The sequence below is a fragment of the Idiotropiscis lumnitzeri genome, chromosome 13 (assembly GCF_059441095.1).
Source record: "Idiotropiscis lumnitzeri isolate Australia: NSW breed Sydney's pygmy pipehorse chromosome 13, RoL_Ilum_1.0, whole genome shotgun sequence".
NCBI lineage: Eukaryota > Metazoa > Chordata > Actinopteri > Syngnathiformes > Syngnathidae > Idiotropiscis > Idiotropiscis lumnitzeri.
This window is the reverse complement of record NC_142403.1, coordinates 5,689,250-5,709,824: the sequence shown is the minus strand read 5'-3', so window position 1 is coordinate 5,709,824 and position 20,575 is coordinate 5,689,250. Positions and strand designations below refer to the sequence as shown.

Here is a 20,575-nt window from a genome sequence, read left to right as displayed (position 1 = left end):
TCACGTCTTGCGAAATTCACAGCCCAGTCAGGGGCGGAACGAACACACACACACACACACACACACCCCCACACACACACACACACACACACACCCACATACATACGTCAGGCAGGGGGAGGAGACAGTGTGCACCAGACACACAAAGCACGGCTCATCTTGCACGTAGCACGCGTAAGCTCGCAGGAGTCCATTGAATAGAGCACCGAGAGGATCGGGTTGCTGCAGGCGTTGAACTCCCTGAATGCTGATGTTATTGTACGGCGCAGTTACATCATGTGGAATTTTTCAAACTAAAATCAAGATGCCAATGCTATGTATGTGTTTAACCCAAGAGTTTGCAAAATGGGCTCTGGGGAACTCTGTATGTTCCTTGTGGCGTAACTTGTGGGTCCATGAAATAATTTTCAATTATATCGTATCATTTGAAAAAAATGCATACCAATATTTGAGGGACGGCCTATTTGCAAGTCAATGTTTGCGAATTTGCCTTTTCGTGGATTTTTGTTGCGTCAAACTATTCTCCGTCATTCAATAATAATAAAAAAAAAAAAAAAAAAAGAAAACATACTTTGGTGCCATCTGGTGATGCACTGAGGGGTTGAGTTTCATTTAGTCAGGCCATAGCTTTGTCAAATACAAAAAAGTGATGCACCATCTTGTGGCAATTTCAAACTTTTGTGCGAGAGTAGACTTCGGCCAGCTTTTCGATATTTGTTGTGGCATCACTTTATTCCTGAGGGCTTTGATGTAAAAACAATTATGGGTGTGACACCGGAAAAAGCAGTGAGCAGAGCCGGGGAATTTACAAAATGTTGCCTGTCCATCATTTGTCAGTGGCCTGAGCACCCATCCGTCATTGTCTGGTTGTCAATTTTTTTAAGTTGAATGAAACTGTCATTGTCGGTCGGTCAGTCTGTAATGTTATGTTATTTTTTTTTTAATTTTCATAGTTTCTTCCGTCATCGCTTCCATCGCGGACAATTTCACTCGTCCTCCAGTCCGTCTATTAAACGTCATAGTTCACCAGTTGAGAAATCCATTTAGATGAATATGGTAAATGGAGTGCACTACCGGAATATACTGTATCAGGACGTGGGACAAAATGTGGATAGAAAGGCAAAATGCATCTATATGATACGGTGTCTGACCAAAGCACTTTAGACACACATACTTTCACATACACTTGTTTGCCAATCTATTGAACTGCTCAGTAGAGCGGGAGCAAATTTTATTTATTTTTTTCAGAAAAAGCCCAAAAGTGTTAATTCAAATTCTGAAATGGCACAGCCTCACAAACAAACACACATAAGACTGGGTGTTTTTCCGTCAACCCTCAGCGAAACATGCATCGGTCAGTGACAGATGGAAAGGTTTGGTGGGTCAACACTCATGGATGAAAACCCACTTCCGTCAGTGCTTAGTCCGTCTTTTTTTTTTTAAAGTGTTTTTTTTTCGTTTTTTAAACTATCATAAGCCCGAGTAGCATTTAAAAATATCTTGCGCAGCTTGGGACCTCGTTGGCAGTTGTATTAACAACCAGGAGAAGTTGAGAGGGTGGTTACAAAAACATTTTTTTCAACATTCACCCTCAAGAATGTCCTTGTGGTTCAGTTTCTAGCGCCTACCCGGGGATGAGGAACACAAAAGGATTATCCAGAAAATCTTACTTTAAAAAGCCCACCTAAATGTTCTGTTCTGTTCTCCTTCCATTTTGTGGACAAAAATCCCACATGCGCATCGAAAAGATTCACCAAATGCCGCATAAAGATTGAGTGTCACAATAACATCAAGTATAATTTAATGTGTAGGGGAGAACACAAAACTTTAGTATGAGTCAGGCAAAACAACAACATGTAGTTTTAAATTTTTTCAGAACAGGTCATATGTTATATGTATTAGGACCGTTGCTCGTCCTTGTGAAGTTAAAAATGAAAGAATTTCAGCACAGACAAAAGTCGTATTAGTTATAATGTTTTTTTTCTTTTAAGGTGTGAAAAATTGTGTTCCTAGCTATTGTAAGTAACTGTCATCGAAAGAGGACACGCGCGCACAGTTACCATGGAAACAAAACGCTGGTTCATAATGGAAGTCGTGCCCATAATTCATACAAATGCTTGAAGGGTGGTTCTAAGAATAAGTTGGATATCAAGCACAGCAGGCATCGGATGTCGATTCAACATAAATGTGACATCAATTGAATGATTTTTTTAGATGTCATTTTGATGTTGAGTTGACCAGATGCCCACTTGGTGGATTCACTGAACTTCACCCTAACTTATCATTTGGGCCAATTAAAGTTCTGATATGACTGAGATGCAACGTCTGTCCTCATCGATCATGTTATCAATCCGATTTTTGCTTGACAGTGGCGCCATATTCGTGGTTCAATAAAATAATTGATGCGCATGCTCAAAATGTTACATCCCGATAAGAACACTAGAGGCCACTGTTTTTCCGTTGAGGGTCACGAAAATTGAAAAATATTCGTCAAATAGTTTCTCCAAAGGTGTTTATTATTTGAGGTATTTTTTTATCACTATATGTTCAAGTGTCCATATTTCCCGTATAATATTTTTTATTCGATATTTGATACAGTAAACACACATTGACCTCCTTAAGCTTTCATTATTGACCTTTTTTCTTGCATGTTAGATAAATATCTATTTTCACACGAAAAAAATAGATTTAACATTAACTATATATATATATGTATATATATATATATATATATATGTATATGTATACATATATGACAAATATTGTTTGAAATGTGGAGAAAAGTGGCTAAAAATTTCCATCAGTTCTATGAAGCAAATGTGACCATTTATTGTCACTGTAATTTTAACATTTCCTCGCTTGTGCTTGTGGCCACCATTCCATCCATGCTGACGTCACCCGCATCTAAATCCAGTCCAAAGCAGCAAAGTTGTCCTCCAGCGTGTTCCCTGAGTTGTTGTTGTTGACACAGTCCCACAAAAGCAAGCAGCAAACAGCCCTCCCTGGATGCACACTTCCCCGGTTATTACATAAGCCGTTGAGTAGGCTCATTAACCCGAGTCAGGCAACCCCCAACCTTGCTTCTTGCCTGCGGTGGATCACAGCCAGGGTGAGGGATTCAGGACAATTCACCAGTGAATTTCTGCGTTTGGTGCCACCTAGCGTTCCCTTGAAAGAAAAAAAACGCTCTGCTCGTCTCGTGTTGGGTAGCAGCTTTTGATCACGTCACGTGTGGCTCCAGTCTCGTGTTTACGGAAGAGGATTAGGGCCATGAATGAGAAAAAAAAAGATTGGAAGGATTCTGACTTTAATCTCAGAATTCTCACTTTAATCTCAGAATTCTGACTTTAAAGTCAGAATTCTGAGATTAAAGTCAGAATTCTGAGATTAAAGTCAGAATTCTCACTTTAAAGTCAGAATTCTGAGATTAAAGTCAGAATTCTCACTTTAAAGTCAGAATTCTGAGAATAAAGTGAGAATTCTGAGATTAAAGTCAGAATCCTTCCAATCTTTTTTTTTTCTCATTCATGGCCCTAATATTACGGAGCCCCTCTGGTGCCACAGTATGAGAAAAAAATATTTTTTGCTAATCTGTACCCACAGTTTACTAAACTGTACCCACAGTTTACTAATCTGTACCCACAGTTTACTAAACTGTACCCACAGTTTACTAAACTGTACCCACAGTTTAGCTAATCTGTACCCACAGTTTACTAAACTGTACCCACAGTTTAGCTAATCTGTACCCACAGTTTAGCTAATGAGCTAGCGTTCACGCCCATGCCATGACGTCAAACGTTTGTGGGTGTTGCTTGATAGAGCAGTACCCACAATTCAGCAAATGAGCTCACGGTCCGTCGTATACACGTCGAGGTAAATTCAATTAGTTTTTTTATTGATAGTTTTAGAGTGTAGTGTAGTGTTCTGTCGAATCGGCATGGTGTGATTTACTTTCACTTTCGTTCCCTCATATTATATGATGGTAATATTGCTCTAGTTCCTAGTTCATATAGCAGTTTTAGCAGCGAACGGCTACAATTAGCCAGCGCGTTTCTTTTCATTTTTCGTGCGTCATGTTTTGAACATTCGCTGCGTTTTTAAGCAATCGCCCGGCGCAAGCAATCATCCAGTCCTCGCTGGAGAAGGAGACACTCACTCGGTCGCATTACAAGAGGATACAATTACGTCTTTGGGGTTTCAAACACTGTAAGTACCTTTTCTGCGGTTATTTTTGTGTAATGATAATAGTTTGTGGTTACTGCCGTTTTCTCCCGTGTTTTTCCTAGCTAAAAGTATTGCTTTAATAGCTGCCACGCCATGAGGTTTATGTTAATATGATATTACAACTATTGTTTTTAACGTATGTAAACATATTTAAATGTAATTAATATTTTAATTAATAATTTGATCACATATTCTATCTATTCCACGATGTAATCAGAAATCAAAACATAATTCTATTTTGCTCCACCTACAGAATGCACGCATGAGATCATGGACCAACTTCAGCTCATTGAGTTCTATTTTCATTTGGGCCTGAGCTACAAACACATACTATGTGTGCTGGGCTCCAAACACAGGATTGTTCTGAGTTTGAGGTCCCTCAAACGAATTCTTAAGAAGCATGGATTGTTCCGCCGAATCCATTATGACCACCCAGAGACAGTTGTGGAATTCATCAGAGAGGAGCTACAGGGCTCTGGAGCGTTGCATGGCTACCGGTGGATGTACACCAAATGTAAAGACAGAGGACTGCATGTACGAAAGGAAGATGTACGGCTGCTCCTTTCCGCAATGGACCCGGAGGGCACGACATTTAGAAGGAGAAGAAGACTGCACAGGCGAGCATACTTTGCCAAGGGTCCAAATTTTGTATGGCATGTCGACTCATACGACAAATTAAAGCCATTTGGCATTTGCATCAATGGAGCCATCGATGGATTTTCAAGGCGAATTCTGTGGCTGAATGCTTACCACACAAGCAGTAATCCAAAAGTCATCAGTGGCTACTTTCTTGAAACTATTAATGAATTAGGTGGATGTGCGCGCATCGTGAGAACAGACATGGGGACAGAAAACAGTTCCATCCGTGATATGCAGCAATTACTTCGTCGGACCCACACTGATGTGCATGCTGGTGGCAAAAGCTTTGTTGTTGGAAGAAGCACATCAAATCAAAGAATAGAGAGTTGGTGGGGCTTTCTCCGTCGAGAGTGTGTGGAATTCTGGCTGGACCTCTTCCACAGACTTAAAGATGAAGGACATTTTGATGGTGACTTCTTGGACAAGAACCTCATGTTATTTTGCTTTCTTGGTTTAATACAGGCAAGTAGTAACACTTCACAAGCACTTTATTGAATAATTTTTGCCATATCATGGTCAAGTTATAAATGCATTTTTATATTTTCTTCTCATGAATACAACTTTGCTTTTAAAGTTTTCAGAACCTTACAAAAAAAAAAAAATCCAGACATTTTCCGTGACATTGTAGATGATTTATGTCCACCTTGCTTTCACACTGCAGTGCATTCGTTTTGCCTACCTTGGTAAAAAGTTGAGGACCCAATGGTCAGTGGTAACTGCAAACATACCAAACCTTACTGTAACATGCATTTTTTCAGTTATGGTTACCATACTTTGTTTTAATTCTACCTCCATATAGACACAGACACAGAAGTACGCTACAGATAAATTTGACCTCAGTGAATGGATGGATGATCAGATAATATTTGAACTACTTAATGCCAGTATTTTCCTTCACTTTCTCCATGCCACTTTCATATTTTGGTGACTTCCACGTGAATGCATCTGTGTTTGCAGTCTTCGAAAAAGTTTATATTTTCAGTTAATATGTTTCTTAAAACATTTATGTAAATTGTTTTTGTATCACCTGCAGGATGAGTTGGATGCAGTCAAGGAGGTGTGGAACAGCCATCTGATTCGTCCATCCAAGAATGAGTGTGTCCCTCATGGTCGGCCTGATGTCATGTTCTTGGTCCCGGAGCTGTATGGCACAGAGGACTTTTTGTGCCAAGTGACTGAGGAGGATTTTTTGAGGTGTGAAGGTGACTGCATCCACCGCAATGATGTTGCTTGTGATGCTGATGTGTTCACTCTGTGTACACACATAATGTCACAGAACAACCTCCAAGTCCCAGTGGATGGATATATCGCCACGGCCAACTACCTCAACTTGAGAGAGGAGCTAATAACACTCTTAGGTATTTAATAGTCCAGGTGTAAAAGGCTTCAAAGTCCTTTTACAATCCATAACGTATCACACCATTAATCAATGTGCCCTGTCTTACCCCCTAATGGTGTGTGTGCCCCCTCGCCACACCTCAACTGCTGTTTATATGGAGCCCTCACATAACTAAATGACAAATTGTTTTAAGTTTGAAGCATTCTGCTCATTATGGATTTTATCAAGTGTTTTACAACATGTGTAATTTTACTTAGAATTTTTTTTGTACACTTATTGTGACTGTGTGTGCACCCATTCTTGTACATACATGGGAAATGTACAGAGAATTGTTGAAATTCATTTGATATATACTGTACATATATTTTGTAATTTGCTTGATGGTTCTACCCAAATTAACTGTTGCTGATTTATGGTTTTGTAAAATAAATAAATTGCTGCAAACTCCTCCGCATATTGACATGCATTGAGCCAACATGTAAAGATCTTTGATTGGTATTTAAAAAGCCACATTCAAGCTCGCTAAAATACATGTGTGTGATTCAAATAAATTCTAAAAGTAAAATTGATTGTCTTCTACATTTTCAGGTCGCCAAAGTATCTTGAGTTGAAACTGCTATTCAATCCTTAAATGTATTTGTGGAAACTATTTATGTGAAGCGAAGTGGTCAAATTCACACAAATGCACACTGTCAAATCAGACAGCAACAAGGTGACAACTTGATAACTGTAGACTTGAGATTTGGGTACTCAATTCAGCAAATAATGTCTCCTACATACAGTCTGTCTGAGAGCTGAGTGAATGTCACTGTCTTAACTGAGAAAAAAATTCAGATAGGAGCAGTTGCACATTTAATTTTTATAAAATTTGTGTAAAACAAGACATCGTAGTCGACCCCAGCGACACAACTATCTGCTTGCAATACAAGCAGTGGAGCAATTTTATAAAAACCAAAAAAAAAAAACACACGTCTTAAAGCTGTTGCATAACAACCATAGGCAACAAAATTGTGTCTTACCACAACAAAATTGCTTCCTAATTTTGCAAAGAATCAACTATGCAAACAATGACTCACTCAATAGTCAGTAAATATAAACAACTCGACTTGCAGTCCAAGAGTATGAAATACCGGCATAAAACAGTAAATCTGGCCCCCATGAATCAGACCATGCAACTACATTATAAAATACCATTATGAACAAATTCCAGACAAAACAGCCGCCAAACCCTCTAAGAGTATATGGGAATAGATTTTGCAGAACAGACACTAAATTATGTCCATCACCCACATGTTGGCATCAAGTACATTCCCAAATTCCTCAGACAACTCAGGGTACGACCCATAGTTGTTGGCCACCTCCAGAACACAGCCACATGTATGGGACATTGGTCTTCGTGTAAATAGGTTCTCAGCCTCAAAGAATCGCACATGGATCTTCTCAGCCACTAAAAGATCTGCACCTTTGGAAAACAAAAATAAAATATTAGTTTAGAACCACATACCACCACCAACTCTATACTAGAACACTCGTGTCTATCACCTCAAATGAAGGCTCTCTAATCATTGCCTTCAATAGCTGTGTATTTATTAAACGTTTACATCAGGCCTGCCGAAGTTGAAAAAATTAAATAAATAAACCTTGTTCATGTTTTATTTTCCCCGTAATTCTGATAAGTGTCCCCACTAGGAGACACACCCTAAGACAGATATTTTGTTGCAATGTTTTCATTCATTTTCATTTAAAATTAGAGCATATATTTTCTCCATATACGATATGTATTTTCTTTCTCAGATAAAGTGAGGTTACCAAAACACTCCATCCAAGTGTTGCTGGTCCGGCCCCTCTGTCAAGAGAACCCATTGTGGCCCACAAATCAAAAATTTTGCCCCCCGTGTTTCAAAGTCAGCTGAGGGCACATTTCTTTTGGCATCTATACACACACACACATATACATATATATATCCATATGTATACATATACATATATATATATATATATCAAATTTGACAAGTGAAAACAAATGACAGAATTAGGATTAATCGTAAAGATGTGAAAGATTACCAGTACAAAATCGAAGAAATTTCTTGAGCCGACGTTCGTTGCAACTCCTGATGAATTTTTTCAGAAATTCAAAACTCTGCATTTCTCTCATGTTGAGGCCCTCATGCTGTAACATGGCGATTACTCTTCTTGGTGTTGGGGTAAGGCTACCATATACTTCATCCAGGCCTCCCAGTGGTAATTTCAGTTCCTTCAATATACTGGACCAGCACTCAGCAATATAGGCGGGATCTTGAACCAGTTCCTTATGTGCCACCTCAATTAAAGTCTTCTTCACGTTCCCCTTATTGACAATAACTTTAACCTCGTGAGTTTCGAGGAAATCCATCCACTCCTCAGATCCAGCGATAGACAAAAAATCAATCATCGCTTGTTCAGCCACTTGTTTTTCTTCAGAGGGAATTGTGTCTAAAAATGCTGAAAGCAGGTCATTCTCCATCAGGTCAACGCCGAGACAATACAAAATAAAGGGCTTGGCTAATGCTATGGGAAAATATTGCACAATGTTGTATCCAAGGACCATAACTTTGGCAATGTTAACCCATTTGTCTTTCATGTCGTGTCGTGTCATTGGTATCTTCATTGTGCTTCCATGAGTGCATTTACTGAAGAATGTTTCCCAGTATTCACTTAAGGCATCACGTAACACACCACCATTATCTTCTCCCTTTTCCATTGCTCCATTGGGTTGGAACATCTCGATCTCCACCAGCAGCTCATCAGTAGTTACAGTGCCGTTTTGAAAGGCTGCATTTAATTCATGGAAAACATTTCCCCTGTGCAGTTTAAGTTTTCTTGCTTTAAGTGGATGAGATTCTTGCCCTGGGGATGGATTTTCAACCAACAGCTCCATGGGGATGGTGTCGTCGAGGGTGTCATCGACATCATAAGTGGCATAATCAGCAAATGAATGTCTGAAGACTATTTCTTCATCAGCAATAACATTTTCTAACAGTCCACCTACTGCTCCCACCATTTCACTGTCCAATGGAGGCACCTTGGCTGTTTCCTCCAATGCAGTAAAATGCACAGAAGCGGTGTCATGTGGCTCATCAAGCACTTTTGCAGGGGCATCAGCACCAACTCTTTTGCATGACAAATAAAGCCGTAATGTTTTCACCTTTCTCTTTTCATACTGCTCATTTAATGTTGTTTGTGGTGAAATGATCTCTTCAGTGAAGTCCCGTATTAGAAATTCAAAATCGCTTTCCCTCCCTAGTTTTGATTTTCCATTTGGAAAAAAGAGTGCTTTGCCTGTTTCCATTAATTCTGACATTGTTGCATTCTTCAGGGCCTTTAAATGTCTTGTGCCTCCTCCTCTTCTCTCTCTAACTTGCACAATTCGGTCCTGAGTCTCTTCAAATAGGCCCATTTGGTAGTTGCGGTGTCCTTTCATAGCATTAGTGTTGCCAGACATTTTTTTCACCCGCTCATCTGTGCGGCCATTGTCAAAACCCCGCCTTTGTTGAATTTTTGAAATCAAAGACTCAGTTGCTTTGGATATTGTTGTGTTGGTTCCTTCAAGCGCAGCTACTTCTCTTCTGCAGTATTGGCGTATTGCAATTCGGTCTCCAGCTTTGGGAACATATTCTGTGAGCTGCTGGTCTGTCATCGCATTGACAGCATAGCAATCAATCTGAGGAAAAATAGAACATTGGTAATGAAACAAGTTTTAAAAATACACAAAGTACATGACCAGCAATCATTTTAAAACATGGAAAGTATGACGCATTTTGAACAGCAACGTAGAAAAATGATTGGCTGAACCTCCAATAGTGTACTAACTACGCTAAACATCATTCATAAATATGAATTAGAAATGGTGTAAAGGGGTAGGAACACAGTTTATAATTCTTCCTACTCCATTTCGAACTGTATATATATATATATATATATATATATATATATATATATATATATATATATATATATATTTGACAGGACCCTTCAAACGTAAAACAACTGCCGTGGTTTGCATATGGAGACAGGGACAAAATGAGAGCTGCCCACATCTCATTGAAATTTCATTACATAAATAATCTGATTGTCGTGATTTCCTCAAAAGGTTCTGCAACAAAATGTGTTTTCTACCATAATTTTTGTCAAGGCCTGTTTCAAAATTTTTGATTTTTTTTTAACAATTCCAATGAACCACAATTAAAAAAATCAATGTCCGATTATGAATGGTGATTTTTCCTTTTTATTTTTATGTATTATGATTGTTATATATGTTGTTTCCCTCTTTCCATGAACAGACAACACTTTTGTCAATGTGTGTGTACTTCATTTACACTTAAATGCTTCTACTAGAATTACAACCTGCCCCAAAGAAATGCAAATCCATTTGGGTGGATTAAACTTGATTATTGAGATTGATATTAAGAATAGAAAAATTTGAATCATTACAATTTTCTTTTTATGATCAACCATGTCTCACAACATATAATATGCCCGAAGCAGTTTTCCTTAAACACCCACATTGGTTAAATGACATGTTATTGCCTGTTGTACATACCTTCTCCTCGATAAAGGTGGCAATGACTTTATCATCTAACTTTCGCTGGTCTTGGAGAAATTTTAGAAAATTCGAGTCCATCTTCTGAAACAGAGGAGTAAAATGGCACTACTGCTGCATTACACATCGTCTCAAGGCAATTAAAGAGACAAGATGCAAAGTAAAACTACAGTATTGTACTTTGAAAATATGATTCTGCACGTTTACAAAAATGTCATGTCATCCTGACAAAATGAATAGATAAGAATGCATGATTGTTTCCATCGTTTCACAGTTTCATTATACAGCCATATTTAGCAACCCAACATAGCCCAGAAGCGAGTTATTAAGCAATTTACGACAAGCACGGCAGTAAACACAACAAATTGTTGTCGTGAAATAAAAGTAACTTTAGACAATGTACTTACAGTGAATGTCAGAGACGTACTTGTCTCCTCTTGTGGTGATTCGTGAGTGTTTGTACACTTCTCCGACGAGGGCTCGACTAAAACCACTGATGCCTGCTGATACGCCAAAAAGACGACAATAAAATCAAACCGTGGCTAGGGTGACGGTTGTCATGATTGGGTGACTTGTGGCGAGCGAAATAATGCGCGAAAAATGTTTAAAACGTGACGCACGAATAGAAAACACGGAGGCTAAATGTAGCCGTTCGCTGCTAATACTGCTCTATCAAGCAACAGTCACGAACTAGAGCGATGTACACCTTACTTACATTTGACGGAATGGCATGGGCGTGAACATAAATCACGGAATTACAAGTCTTTAAGCGATGCAGAACACACTATACTCTCGTACTATCAATATAACATCTAATAGAATTTACCTTGAGAGATATACGACCGCGTGGGTACTGCTCTATCAAGCAACACCCACAAACGTTTGACGTCATGGCATGGGCGTGAACGCTAGCTCATTAGCTAAACTGTGGGTACAGATTAGCTAAACTGTGGGTACAGTTTAGTAAACTGTGGGTACAGATTAGTAAACTGTGGGTACAGATTAGCTAAACTGTGGGTACAGTTTAGTAAACTGTGGGTACAGTTTAGTAAACTGTGGGTACAGATTAGTAAACTGTGGGTACAGTTTACTAAACTGTGGGTACAGTTTAGTAAACTGTGGGTACAGTTTAGTAAACTGTGGGTACAGATTAGTAAACTGTGGGTACAGTTTACTAAACTGTGGGTACAGTTTAGTAAACTGTGGGTACAGTTTAGTAAACTGTGGGTACAGATTAGTAAACTGTGGGTACAGTTTACTAAACTGTGGGTACAGTTTAGTAAACTGTGGGTACAGTTTAGTAAACTGTGGGTACAGATTAGCAAAAAATATTTTTTTCTCATACTGTGGCACCAGAGGGGCTCCGTATAATCCTCTTCCGTACGTGTTGATGGAGTTCGGTATGCGCAACATGCGCCAGCACATCTCAGTCATCTGACACCTGAGAAGGCCAAACGTGTACAATAACCCCAACTTGATAAGGTTAGCGTCACCTGCCAGCTACGACTGTATTTTTAGTTCTCATTTCGCAGTATACTGTAAATCCTACATGATTTCAAAATTCTTTACATGGAAATAAACAGGAATTCATGGGAATAAACGAGCATCAGAAATTTACAAATGTGAAGGTTTAGGCAAGGTTGAATTGGTAACTTAAATACAGTTGGAGTAAATATATTGCAGCACAAACTGACTAAAACAAATGGATTTCAGGCAAGTAGAGCCTTGTTTTTCGAGTTACAAGCCATCACCTGCCAAAAGCCAAAGTTTGTAATATGATCAAGCTTTAGTAGTTTAGTGATGTGGAAAATGAGTATGGTACTGTTCTGCTTATTCCCTCGCATGTGAGCAATACAAGCTATGTTGCATGGATGTCTGCTAATGACAAAATAAAATGTTTATATTCATGCTTGAGTTATGATACTCCCCAAACAATGTTGGATTCCCATACATTTCCATGGAAAAGTTCCAATTTGGAACATTTCTAAAATCCCCGCTTAAATTCTCATGGTTATTCATCAGAAAATTACCTGAAATCGGAAATGGATTTTGATGATTATAGTAGGGGCAGGACGTTGCACAAAATGCGAGAAATCTGCCTTACAATTCTGACATGCTGGACTTGAACGTCTGTGCCATGAAATTGTATTAATTATTTATTCCCAACAATCTCTTATCTTCATTTAGCAGTGTTTCTCTTAGCTGTACTGCTTCCAGTACATGTGGATGTTTAGATTATTTTGTCTTTTTTCCAATAAGATTTCAATCTCTATTTTAATGTATATTAACTCATACTCCACACGCGCAATAATATTAATCAGAATGCTTCAGAATGTTTAGACTACTGAACAATTACATAGAACATGTGGCAAAAAAACACATAGTCGTTGACTTCCCCATTAAGGTGGAACACTTAGTTACCAGCATGCATAGTTTTTCATTTGATTATATCATATATATATATATATATATATTATTTTTTTTTGTAGTAGTAGTACAATGTTTTTTTAAATGTACATTTACTCTAATTATAACATCGCAGTTGAAAGTATGTTTACATACATACGATGATTTTCAAAGACAAAATATTGTATGATGAACTTTATTGGGTTTGTTTGTTTTTTCAAATACTCTCTATTTTGAATTTAGTGCCTGTGGGAAACAAAAGACTGGTAAAGTTGAGGAATTGTCATAAAAACACTCATTTGCAACCGTGCAAGAAAAAAAAGGTCCAACGTCTCTCAATGTACAACTGCAAATAATTCAGCTATTTCATTATCTATGGTCCATAATATCATCAAAAGAGGCAGAGAATCTGGAGAAATCTGAGCACATAAAAAGCAAGGCTAAAAACCAACATTGAATGTCGGTGGCCTTCAATCCTTCTGACGGCACGGCATGAAAAACAGACATCCTTGTGTAAAAGGAGAGTACTTTGAGCGCCCGGGTTTAGAAACAGTTATCGTTTCATCGACAAAACGAAAATGTTAGCATGCAATGCAAAAGCCATATACTGCATCGACAACTCAGAAGCGCTGCCGTCTTCCCGGGGCAGGAGCTCATCCGAGATTGACTCACGCCAAGTGGGAAAGTAAACTGTGGTCTGACGAGTCCACATTACAAATTGTTTTTCGAAATCATGGATGTCCTTACATGTGTTCTCCAGACCAAAAAGTAAAAGAATCAATGGACACAATTCAAAAGCCAGCATTTGTGATGGTATGGTATGTGATGGTCCAAACAGATTTCGGAGCAACATATGCCACCATTCTTCAGGGCCGTCCCTCATTTCAGCACAACAAAGCCAAGACACATTCTGCATGTGTTACAACTACATGGCTTCATAGAAAGAGTCAAAGTACTAGAACTGACCTGCTAGCAGGGGTCCACTGTATTGTTTTTATTTACGTTTAACACACCATATCAACTAAAATGGAATTGGGTTTAGTAGTTTGTATTGGTGACAAACGTCATCATTGTTGCGTAGAATGTGCGTTATTATGCTTGTCTTCAATCGGTTTGGTGTAGATGTGCTGACTTTTATGGCAGGCACGTTTACTTCATTTGTAGATTAGTCTCTGTAAAATGCATGCGAAGATTTAAAGTAAACATGTAGAAAATAAAACATGGAGCTTCACTCAGGTTATAATCCAGTAAGAACTTTAATGCAACAAAGTGACCATACAGCTGTACTGTAACAAACCAGACTAATTGCCATTTCTGACAAGAAAAAGCAAAAGCATGCTGGAATGATCTGAAATTCAAATAAGAACATGGACCTCTTAATATTTGCTCCGATAGAATTGTTTTCTGTGTTCCACTTACAACTTTGAGCTTCTTTTTTAAAACCTACAGTCTGTAGCTAAAATAGATTACAGTACTTAAATATAAAAATAGACTCTTTATGAATGCATTTGTCATTTAAAATCTCAACTGCAGCTTTTTTTTCAATGGACGGATGTGATTGTCCGGCGTGTGTGTCCACAGATCAGCTTGGCACCCCTCAGTGGCACATCCGAGAGGTCATTTCTTTCTGTGGCGAACACACAAGAGCACAACAGAAAATACATAAAACAACCAAAGTCATACACATGCCAAAGCTAAATTACATTTACTAAGTAAAGCTATGTTCTCATCGCAGAGTATGATGCCCAATTCAGATTGTTTTTGGTCAAATCCAAACTTTTTATGGTACACGTCGACATAACAAAAACAATTTGACTTCTACTCTGAATGGAATGCTTCCTAGAAGTGACATGCATGTGCACAAAACATAATCACGTGGCGCGGTGTTTACAGAATTAAATATGGCTTCGTAGGGCTTTATCTCATTTCTTTCTTGCTGGATGATGAAGTAAAGAGAATTTACTGCTGCCAACTTATATGTTGCAAAACTTGTAGGTCAGGTCACTCGTATCTCAAGGCACTACTGAAATGCACAAATATAAAAAAGTAGTCTATACACCTGCACTTAAAGGTTATGTATTGCGTCGATTTGTTAATCCAGATTCTATAGATGCTGATTTACATTTATTTTGAGAATTCATTTAAACAACTTTTAGGGCAAAGTCACGTAAATCAAAATTAAAAACTCTTCATCATTACATAACTGATACAAAGAATTTGTATGTACATTTAAAATTGACCCAATTCTGACTTGGAGATAACAATCTGTGCGTTTTTTTTCTTTACTTGTTACGCTGCCATGACTCTGAATTGTGTTACTTATGAAGCAGGGGGAGGGGAAAAAACAAAACAAAAAAGCTCCTCTGTATCATTTCAACAGGCAACAGTAGTCACATTGCCCACCACCCAAACAAAAGTTTTCTCCAGCGCAACCTGTATTCGTTTTTGTTTTGGAGCAGTTGTATATAAACAAGTGTCGGCTTTGTTGTCATGTGACTAGCCGCTAGCCTTTCAACTTACCAGAGGCTCCAGCTCTTTGTGGTCCGTGAGGTTGAACTCTGTGACAAAGTAATAGAAATGCTTGTAGCAGGTATTGACATGCGCCTCGGCCCCCATCTGGCTCACACGGTCAAAGTGGTGAATGTAGACATGAACAAACACCCGGAACAGGCGGGATAAAATCTTCTTAGCCACCTGCATGAAGGTCTTAGGGAATGGAGTACCTTGGGGTCAGACACATGGAGATAGGAATGAACAGCATGTGGTTGAGAGGATTTTACAAACGATGAGTTCTGTATTTTGCACAATCCCGCTGCTTGTCCTTGTCGAGCCCGCATCATGCCACATGCAAAATCATAACAATTTGTTCAGAAAGGCTGTGTGACTCATTTAAGGACATTCTTTTCTCTCAGCCATCCAATAATATCTCTGGAGTCTTTTCCAGAGGGCATGAGTGCCAGTGTTTTTTTTTCTCCTCATAACTGCCTGCTGTACATTACATGACCTATTTTATAAATCCTTTGCTTGCATGCTTCTGTGGTGATTGAAATACGGAGTCACAACAATACTCACTTTTCACAAATAGAGAATGAGAATGCCATGGCAACAGGACAGTAGCAGCAATGAAATGAATGTAGCCTTAGAGATTTATCAAACATTTGACTTATCTAGAGTGCAGAACTGCGTCTCTCTTTCTCATGCGCGGAATTATCCTTTTACTGAATGGTTAATAATAATAATAATATTCCCTTTATTAGACCCACAATGGGGAAATTCGAGATTCGAACCCAGGCCTCCTGGGGAGACTGGGTCCTGAACGCGGCGCCTTAGACCACTCGGCCATCCTGGCAGCTTAAGTATTTGAATTTTACAAGGTTTTGTGGCCAAAAGTGAGGCATTTGTGATCACACCTGCATGAACAGCACGCACGGAGCCTGTTTATAAAATGTCAGAATACTACCTGTAAAGCGCCACCCCCAAGGTCGAACACAACCCATCACATGGTGCAAAGGGATTTATTTTTCAAAAGAATAGATTGGAACAGTAATGGAATAGAAATAAATTTGTATACAAATAACCCACCCAAAAAGTGGGTAATGACACAACCACGGACATTTTTAACTGATCATTTCTGAAAATTAATTAGTTAAACTTAGCATGATACACCACATTTGCATTGAACCCTCTCCGAAAAATGGCGATATGGCCTAGAGTGTGACAAGTAGATATTCAGTGTGTGATATTTTTTTTTTGTCTCTTGTCAAGAGGTCAGACTTTGTATTAGAATTAGAATTGGAAACGAAAAAACATGGTAGGTTGTAAATAACTGAGGGACCAATAAGTATAGGGCGACTTAAAAAATTTGCAACGTCACCCATTTAGAATGAGAGGTCATTTTCATCACAGGTACATATCAAGCATGAGACAGAATCCAGGAACTATAGTATGATTTTCTTTTACCCAAAATGTCACAATACATGCCCGGACCAGTCTTCCTGTTCCTCTTGCAGAAAAGCATCCCCAAACCATGATGCTCCCACGACAACTCACTTGATTGTCATCTTTGTGACGGTGGTCCCAGCTGTCTTCAAATCAGTGACCAGTTTCCGCCGTGTAGTTCTAGGCCAATTCCTCACTGTTCTCAGGATCATTTGAACCCCATGAGTTGAGATCTTGCATCAAGTCCCACTTTGAGGGAGATTGTCAATGATGTTATACTTCCAATTTCTAATGTTTCCAACTGTTGATCTTTTCTCACAGAGTTGTTTGGTGTCATTCATACCGTTAACGAGTAGAGGCTGGAATAACTTCTTAAAGAGCAAGTGACTAGTCTGTCAGGGACAGAAGAGTTGTTTGTTTTCTATCTGCCCAATATTTATTGGCTACCCATTTTCACAAATAAATTCTTTAAAAATCAAACAATGTGATTTTCTGGATTTTTTTTTTACATTGTCTCTCACGCTTGATATGTACCTATGATGAATATTGCAAACCTGTCTTATCATTTTAAATGGGTGAAATTTTTCATTTTCAAGTTGCCCAATACTTATTGGCCCCACTGTAGCTTGTTCAACTCATTTAAATTGCAAATACAATGTCCTGCATAATTACTGGAAACTCCGTTTAAGATGCATTTTTTAGCTTTTAAAGAATTCAGTTTATTTCCTAAATATTCTAGGACCCCTAAAAAAAAAAAATAGGTGCGACAATTACCCGCAGACCTGATGTTAATACTTTGTTCAACCCGCTCTCCTCTTTAGCTCATTCCACAGGTTTTCAGTGGGATTGAGGTGTGGTGACTGAGATGGCCATGGAAGGAGAGAACCATTTCGACAATTGTCAGTACGAGTGCATTGCTTCTGCATAAAAATGTGAAGGCTTCTAACACGTGTCAACCAGGGGTACCAATATATATGGAGAGCACTATATGAAAAGTCAGAATTTATAATAAGACAATTTCTAATTTTATCTGCAATTTGTTTTAACACTTACCGACATTAGTGGGGAAGATGTTTTCATTGTTGATCTGTACCTCGATCCAGTCCATGAGCAGGCTCATGTATTTGGGGGCCGAAAGCGCGGTGGGTCTCTTGTACTTGTGCTCGTCCTGCCAGCGATATTCGTACTTGGGTCCGCCTGACATCACGGGGCAGGTCTGGTCAGTGCAGGAGTCACTGATGGTTCCGTAGATGAGGTTGATGCGGTTGAAGAAGTCAACGACGTGGACGGCCACCCAATCGTTAAGGTCCTCCCCGTGTGGGAGCTGCACAGCCTGCTTCAGGTCCAAGCCAGCGTTCAGAGAGGCCTGGGCCTTCTTGTGAAGATCAAACCGTTGTGTGCCGGGCTCAAACTTGCGCTTGGGCCGGAATGTCCTGTCTTTGTTAAAAACTTGTTTCAGGGCCATGGACATGGTTGCTTGCTGAGATCCCGGAGAGATTAGTTTTTAACACGTGGGGTGAATTAGTTATTATTTTCCTAGAAGCAGTCAAAACATGGAATACACAAACAGTAGAGTTATTCTAAGGCTGTTTTTGGGGTGTTTGGTTATGTTCTGTGAAGAGAGAAAAATGAAAAAAGGGTGGTTGGTTAGCCAAGCTAATGTACATAAATTTAATTTAAAAATGTAACAATTACAAATAAAATATCAATAGTACGCAAGGAAAAGAATAATAACATTATATTGATACATAAAAAGTTAGAAGTGCATTATAAACCGTTTTGTAGGCCGTGTTTAAGTACAATTCAGTTGCAACGACTGGTAACTTAAATACAAAGCATTTGCACTTAACCGATGTTTGTTCTCGAACATTCTCAATTTTTTAAACTTCTGTGCAAGACTGATTATTCATTATCACAATTTGCATTTATTTAGGGGCTCTTTGGTGTAAACGGTTTGAGAATCAGCAATAAATTAATTATCAGTATATCTTTGTTCATCTATTTAGGGCAGTGACATATGGCGACAGGCGGAAAAATGTAATATTTTTTAATTAGAGGTCGTAAGGTACAGTAAACATGTATCCACCTGTTGCCATTGATTCACCGAGTGAGTGTATCAGCTTGGTGTTCATTTAAAACGGGCCCATATTTCAACCTGAGTAAGTACATGTGTGAGCAAATTGAGACAAGGTGATCATTAGTTCATTTTTCCCCGTTTCTTTTTTTTTTTTTTTTTACACACATTTATGTTTGGGATGTGCCGTGGGATTTTTCAAATGTAAATTGGGCGCATTGCCTCAAACGTTGGGAAGCACTAGTGTAGAGTAGATTACACAACATCAGCATCTGTGTCCCACTTTTGACACTGACAGGCCTAATCTTGCATGCATGTTTAATGCATGCGCAATGTTTTTAATCTGGGAAGAGAAAAATAAAACTGCGACATTTTTGCAAAAAGAAAAACATTATCGGGATGGAAAATAACATTGTTTAGATGAGCGTTAACAAGGCTCTCTCAAAGTAACAAGTTGAATAGTATTGGGGAAATATTGCGTTTACGACGTTCAATACAATGACTCATTTCCTATTTCAAGCACTAATCCTGCCGTGAAACTCAAGAATGCTCGGAATGACAATAAAACCACGCTAAACCGCCTCTTGGTGGTTTAGCACGAACCTAAAGCAGGTACAGCAAATCTTCACGTTTGGAAAATTTCACTTTTTTTTAATACGGAGTCAACAATTTCCATGATTGTTTCCGACATGAAAGCAGGAGATTAAACAGCGAGGCGTGTGACGACTGTACCAACTTTGTAACGAGGCTAGCAAACGCGGTTAGACTTGTTGCTTCAAAAAGACAAAATATTTCGACAAAATGCGTTACTTTTCAACTGAGTAGGTAGCATAATGTGCATATATTCGAAAGAAAACAAGTCGGTATATCAAAGAGCAGATCAGACGATGACGAAATCGCAGCGCAAAGCTACTTTTCCGAACTTACTCGTTCCGCCTTCCTCTTCCGCCAATTTCCTTCGATGTTTTCTCCAAAGTTGCCAGCAATCTTGACACCGTTACAGCGACAACGTAAAAGTACTAAAATGCATGTGCGTATTGCTATTCATGGTGTAAATTTACTGTAAATTCCGCTAACATGACACTTTGTTAAATGAAAGCGGCGAGCGTCAGACTCCTCCCTTTCAAACGAAAAGTAACGTCAAGAAGTTACAGTTAGAGTTCTTCCAACTTCCGGTATTGACATTCAAAGTAATGGCTTTAGACTTCCGCCTCGCTTAACTGCTACTAACAAAAAAACGATCAATTTAACAGCAAGTGTTCGCACGGTTTTTACTTATTTTGTAGGCAACATATCCTTTTCCGGGCATTTTCTTAAATTGTTATTATATTATCTTTTACAAAAAAACCCAAAACAAAACAAAACAAGAAACAAA

The 20,575-nt window shown here is 38.7% G+C and overlaps 3 protein-coding genes across 7 annotated transcripts; 1 reads left to right on the top strand and 2 right to left on the bottom strand.

Annotated features, from left to right (window-relative positions):
- The first annotated feature begins 3,865 nt into the window (after window positions 1-3,865).
- Window positions 3,866-6,229, top strand: LOC148324120 (uncharacterized). Its single transcript, XM_088313523.1, has 3 exons — window positions 3,866-4,206; window positions 4,478-5,325; window positions 5,897-6,229. Exons 2-3 carry the CDS (start codon window positions 4,495-4,497, stop codon window positions 6,227-6,229), a joined length of 1,164 nt encoding a protein of 387 aa, XP_088169649.1. The 5' UTR covers window positions 3,866-4,206; window positions 4,478-4,494.
- Window positions 6,230-7,046: 817 nt separating this feature from the next.
- LOC148324119 (uncharacterized) lies at window positions 7,047-11,687 on the bottom strand. Of its 4 annotated transcripts, none has more exons than XM_088314145.1 (5): window positions 11,497-11,687; window positions 11,189-11,284; window positions 10,782-10,865; window positions 8,267-9,902; window positions 7,047-7,664 (listed from the first exon to the last, which is right to left on the bottom strand). In XM_088314145.1, exons 3-5 carry the CDS (start codon window positions 10,860-10,862, stop codon window positions 7,471-7,473), a joined length of 1,911 nt encoding a protein of 636 aa, XP_088170271.1. In that variant the 5' UTR covers window positions 10,863-10,865; window positions 11,189-11,284; window positions 11,497-11,687; the 3' UTR covers window positions 7,047-7,470. The 4 variants fall into 4 exon arrangements, with proteins under 4 accessions (XP_088170271.1, XP_088170273.1, XP_088170270.1 ...); XM_088314147.1 differs by having other exon boundaries at window positions 11,189-11,281; XM_088314144.1 differs by having other exon boundaries at window positions 11,189-11,281; window positions 11,608-11,669.
- Window positions 11,688-14,419: 2,732 nt separating this feature from the next.
- Window positions 14,420-20,381, bottom strand: mob3a (MOB kinase activator 3A). 2 transcript variants are annotated; one of them, XM_088313733.1, is made up of 4 exons: window positions 20,128-20,381; window positions 18,180-18,662; window positions 15,708-15,910; window positions 14,420-14,814 (listed from the first exon to the last, which is right to left on the bottom strand). In XM_088313733.1, the coding sequence occupies exons 2-4, from the start codon at window positions 18,595-18,597 to the stop codon at window positions 14,785-14,787; spliced, it is 651 nt and encodes a 216-aa protein (XP_088169859.1). In that variant the 5' UTR covers window positions 18,598-18,662; window positions 20,128-20,381; the 3' UTR covers window positions 14,420-14,784. The 2 variants fall into 2 exon arrangements, with proteins under 2 accessions (XP_088169859.1, XP_088169857.1); XM_088313731.1 differs by having other exon boundaries at window positions 18,180-18,738; window positions 20,128-20,379.
- Window positions 20,382-20,575: the final 194 nt, after the last annotated feature.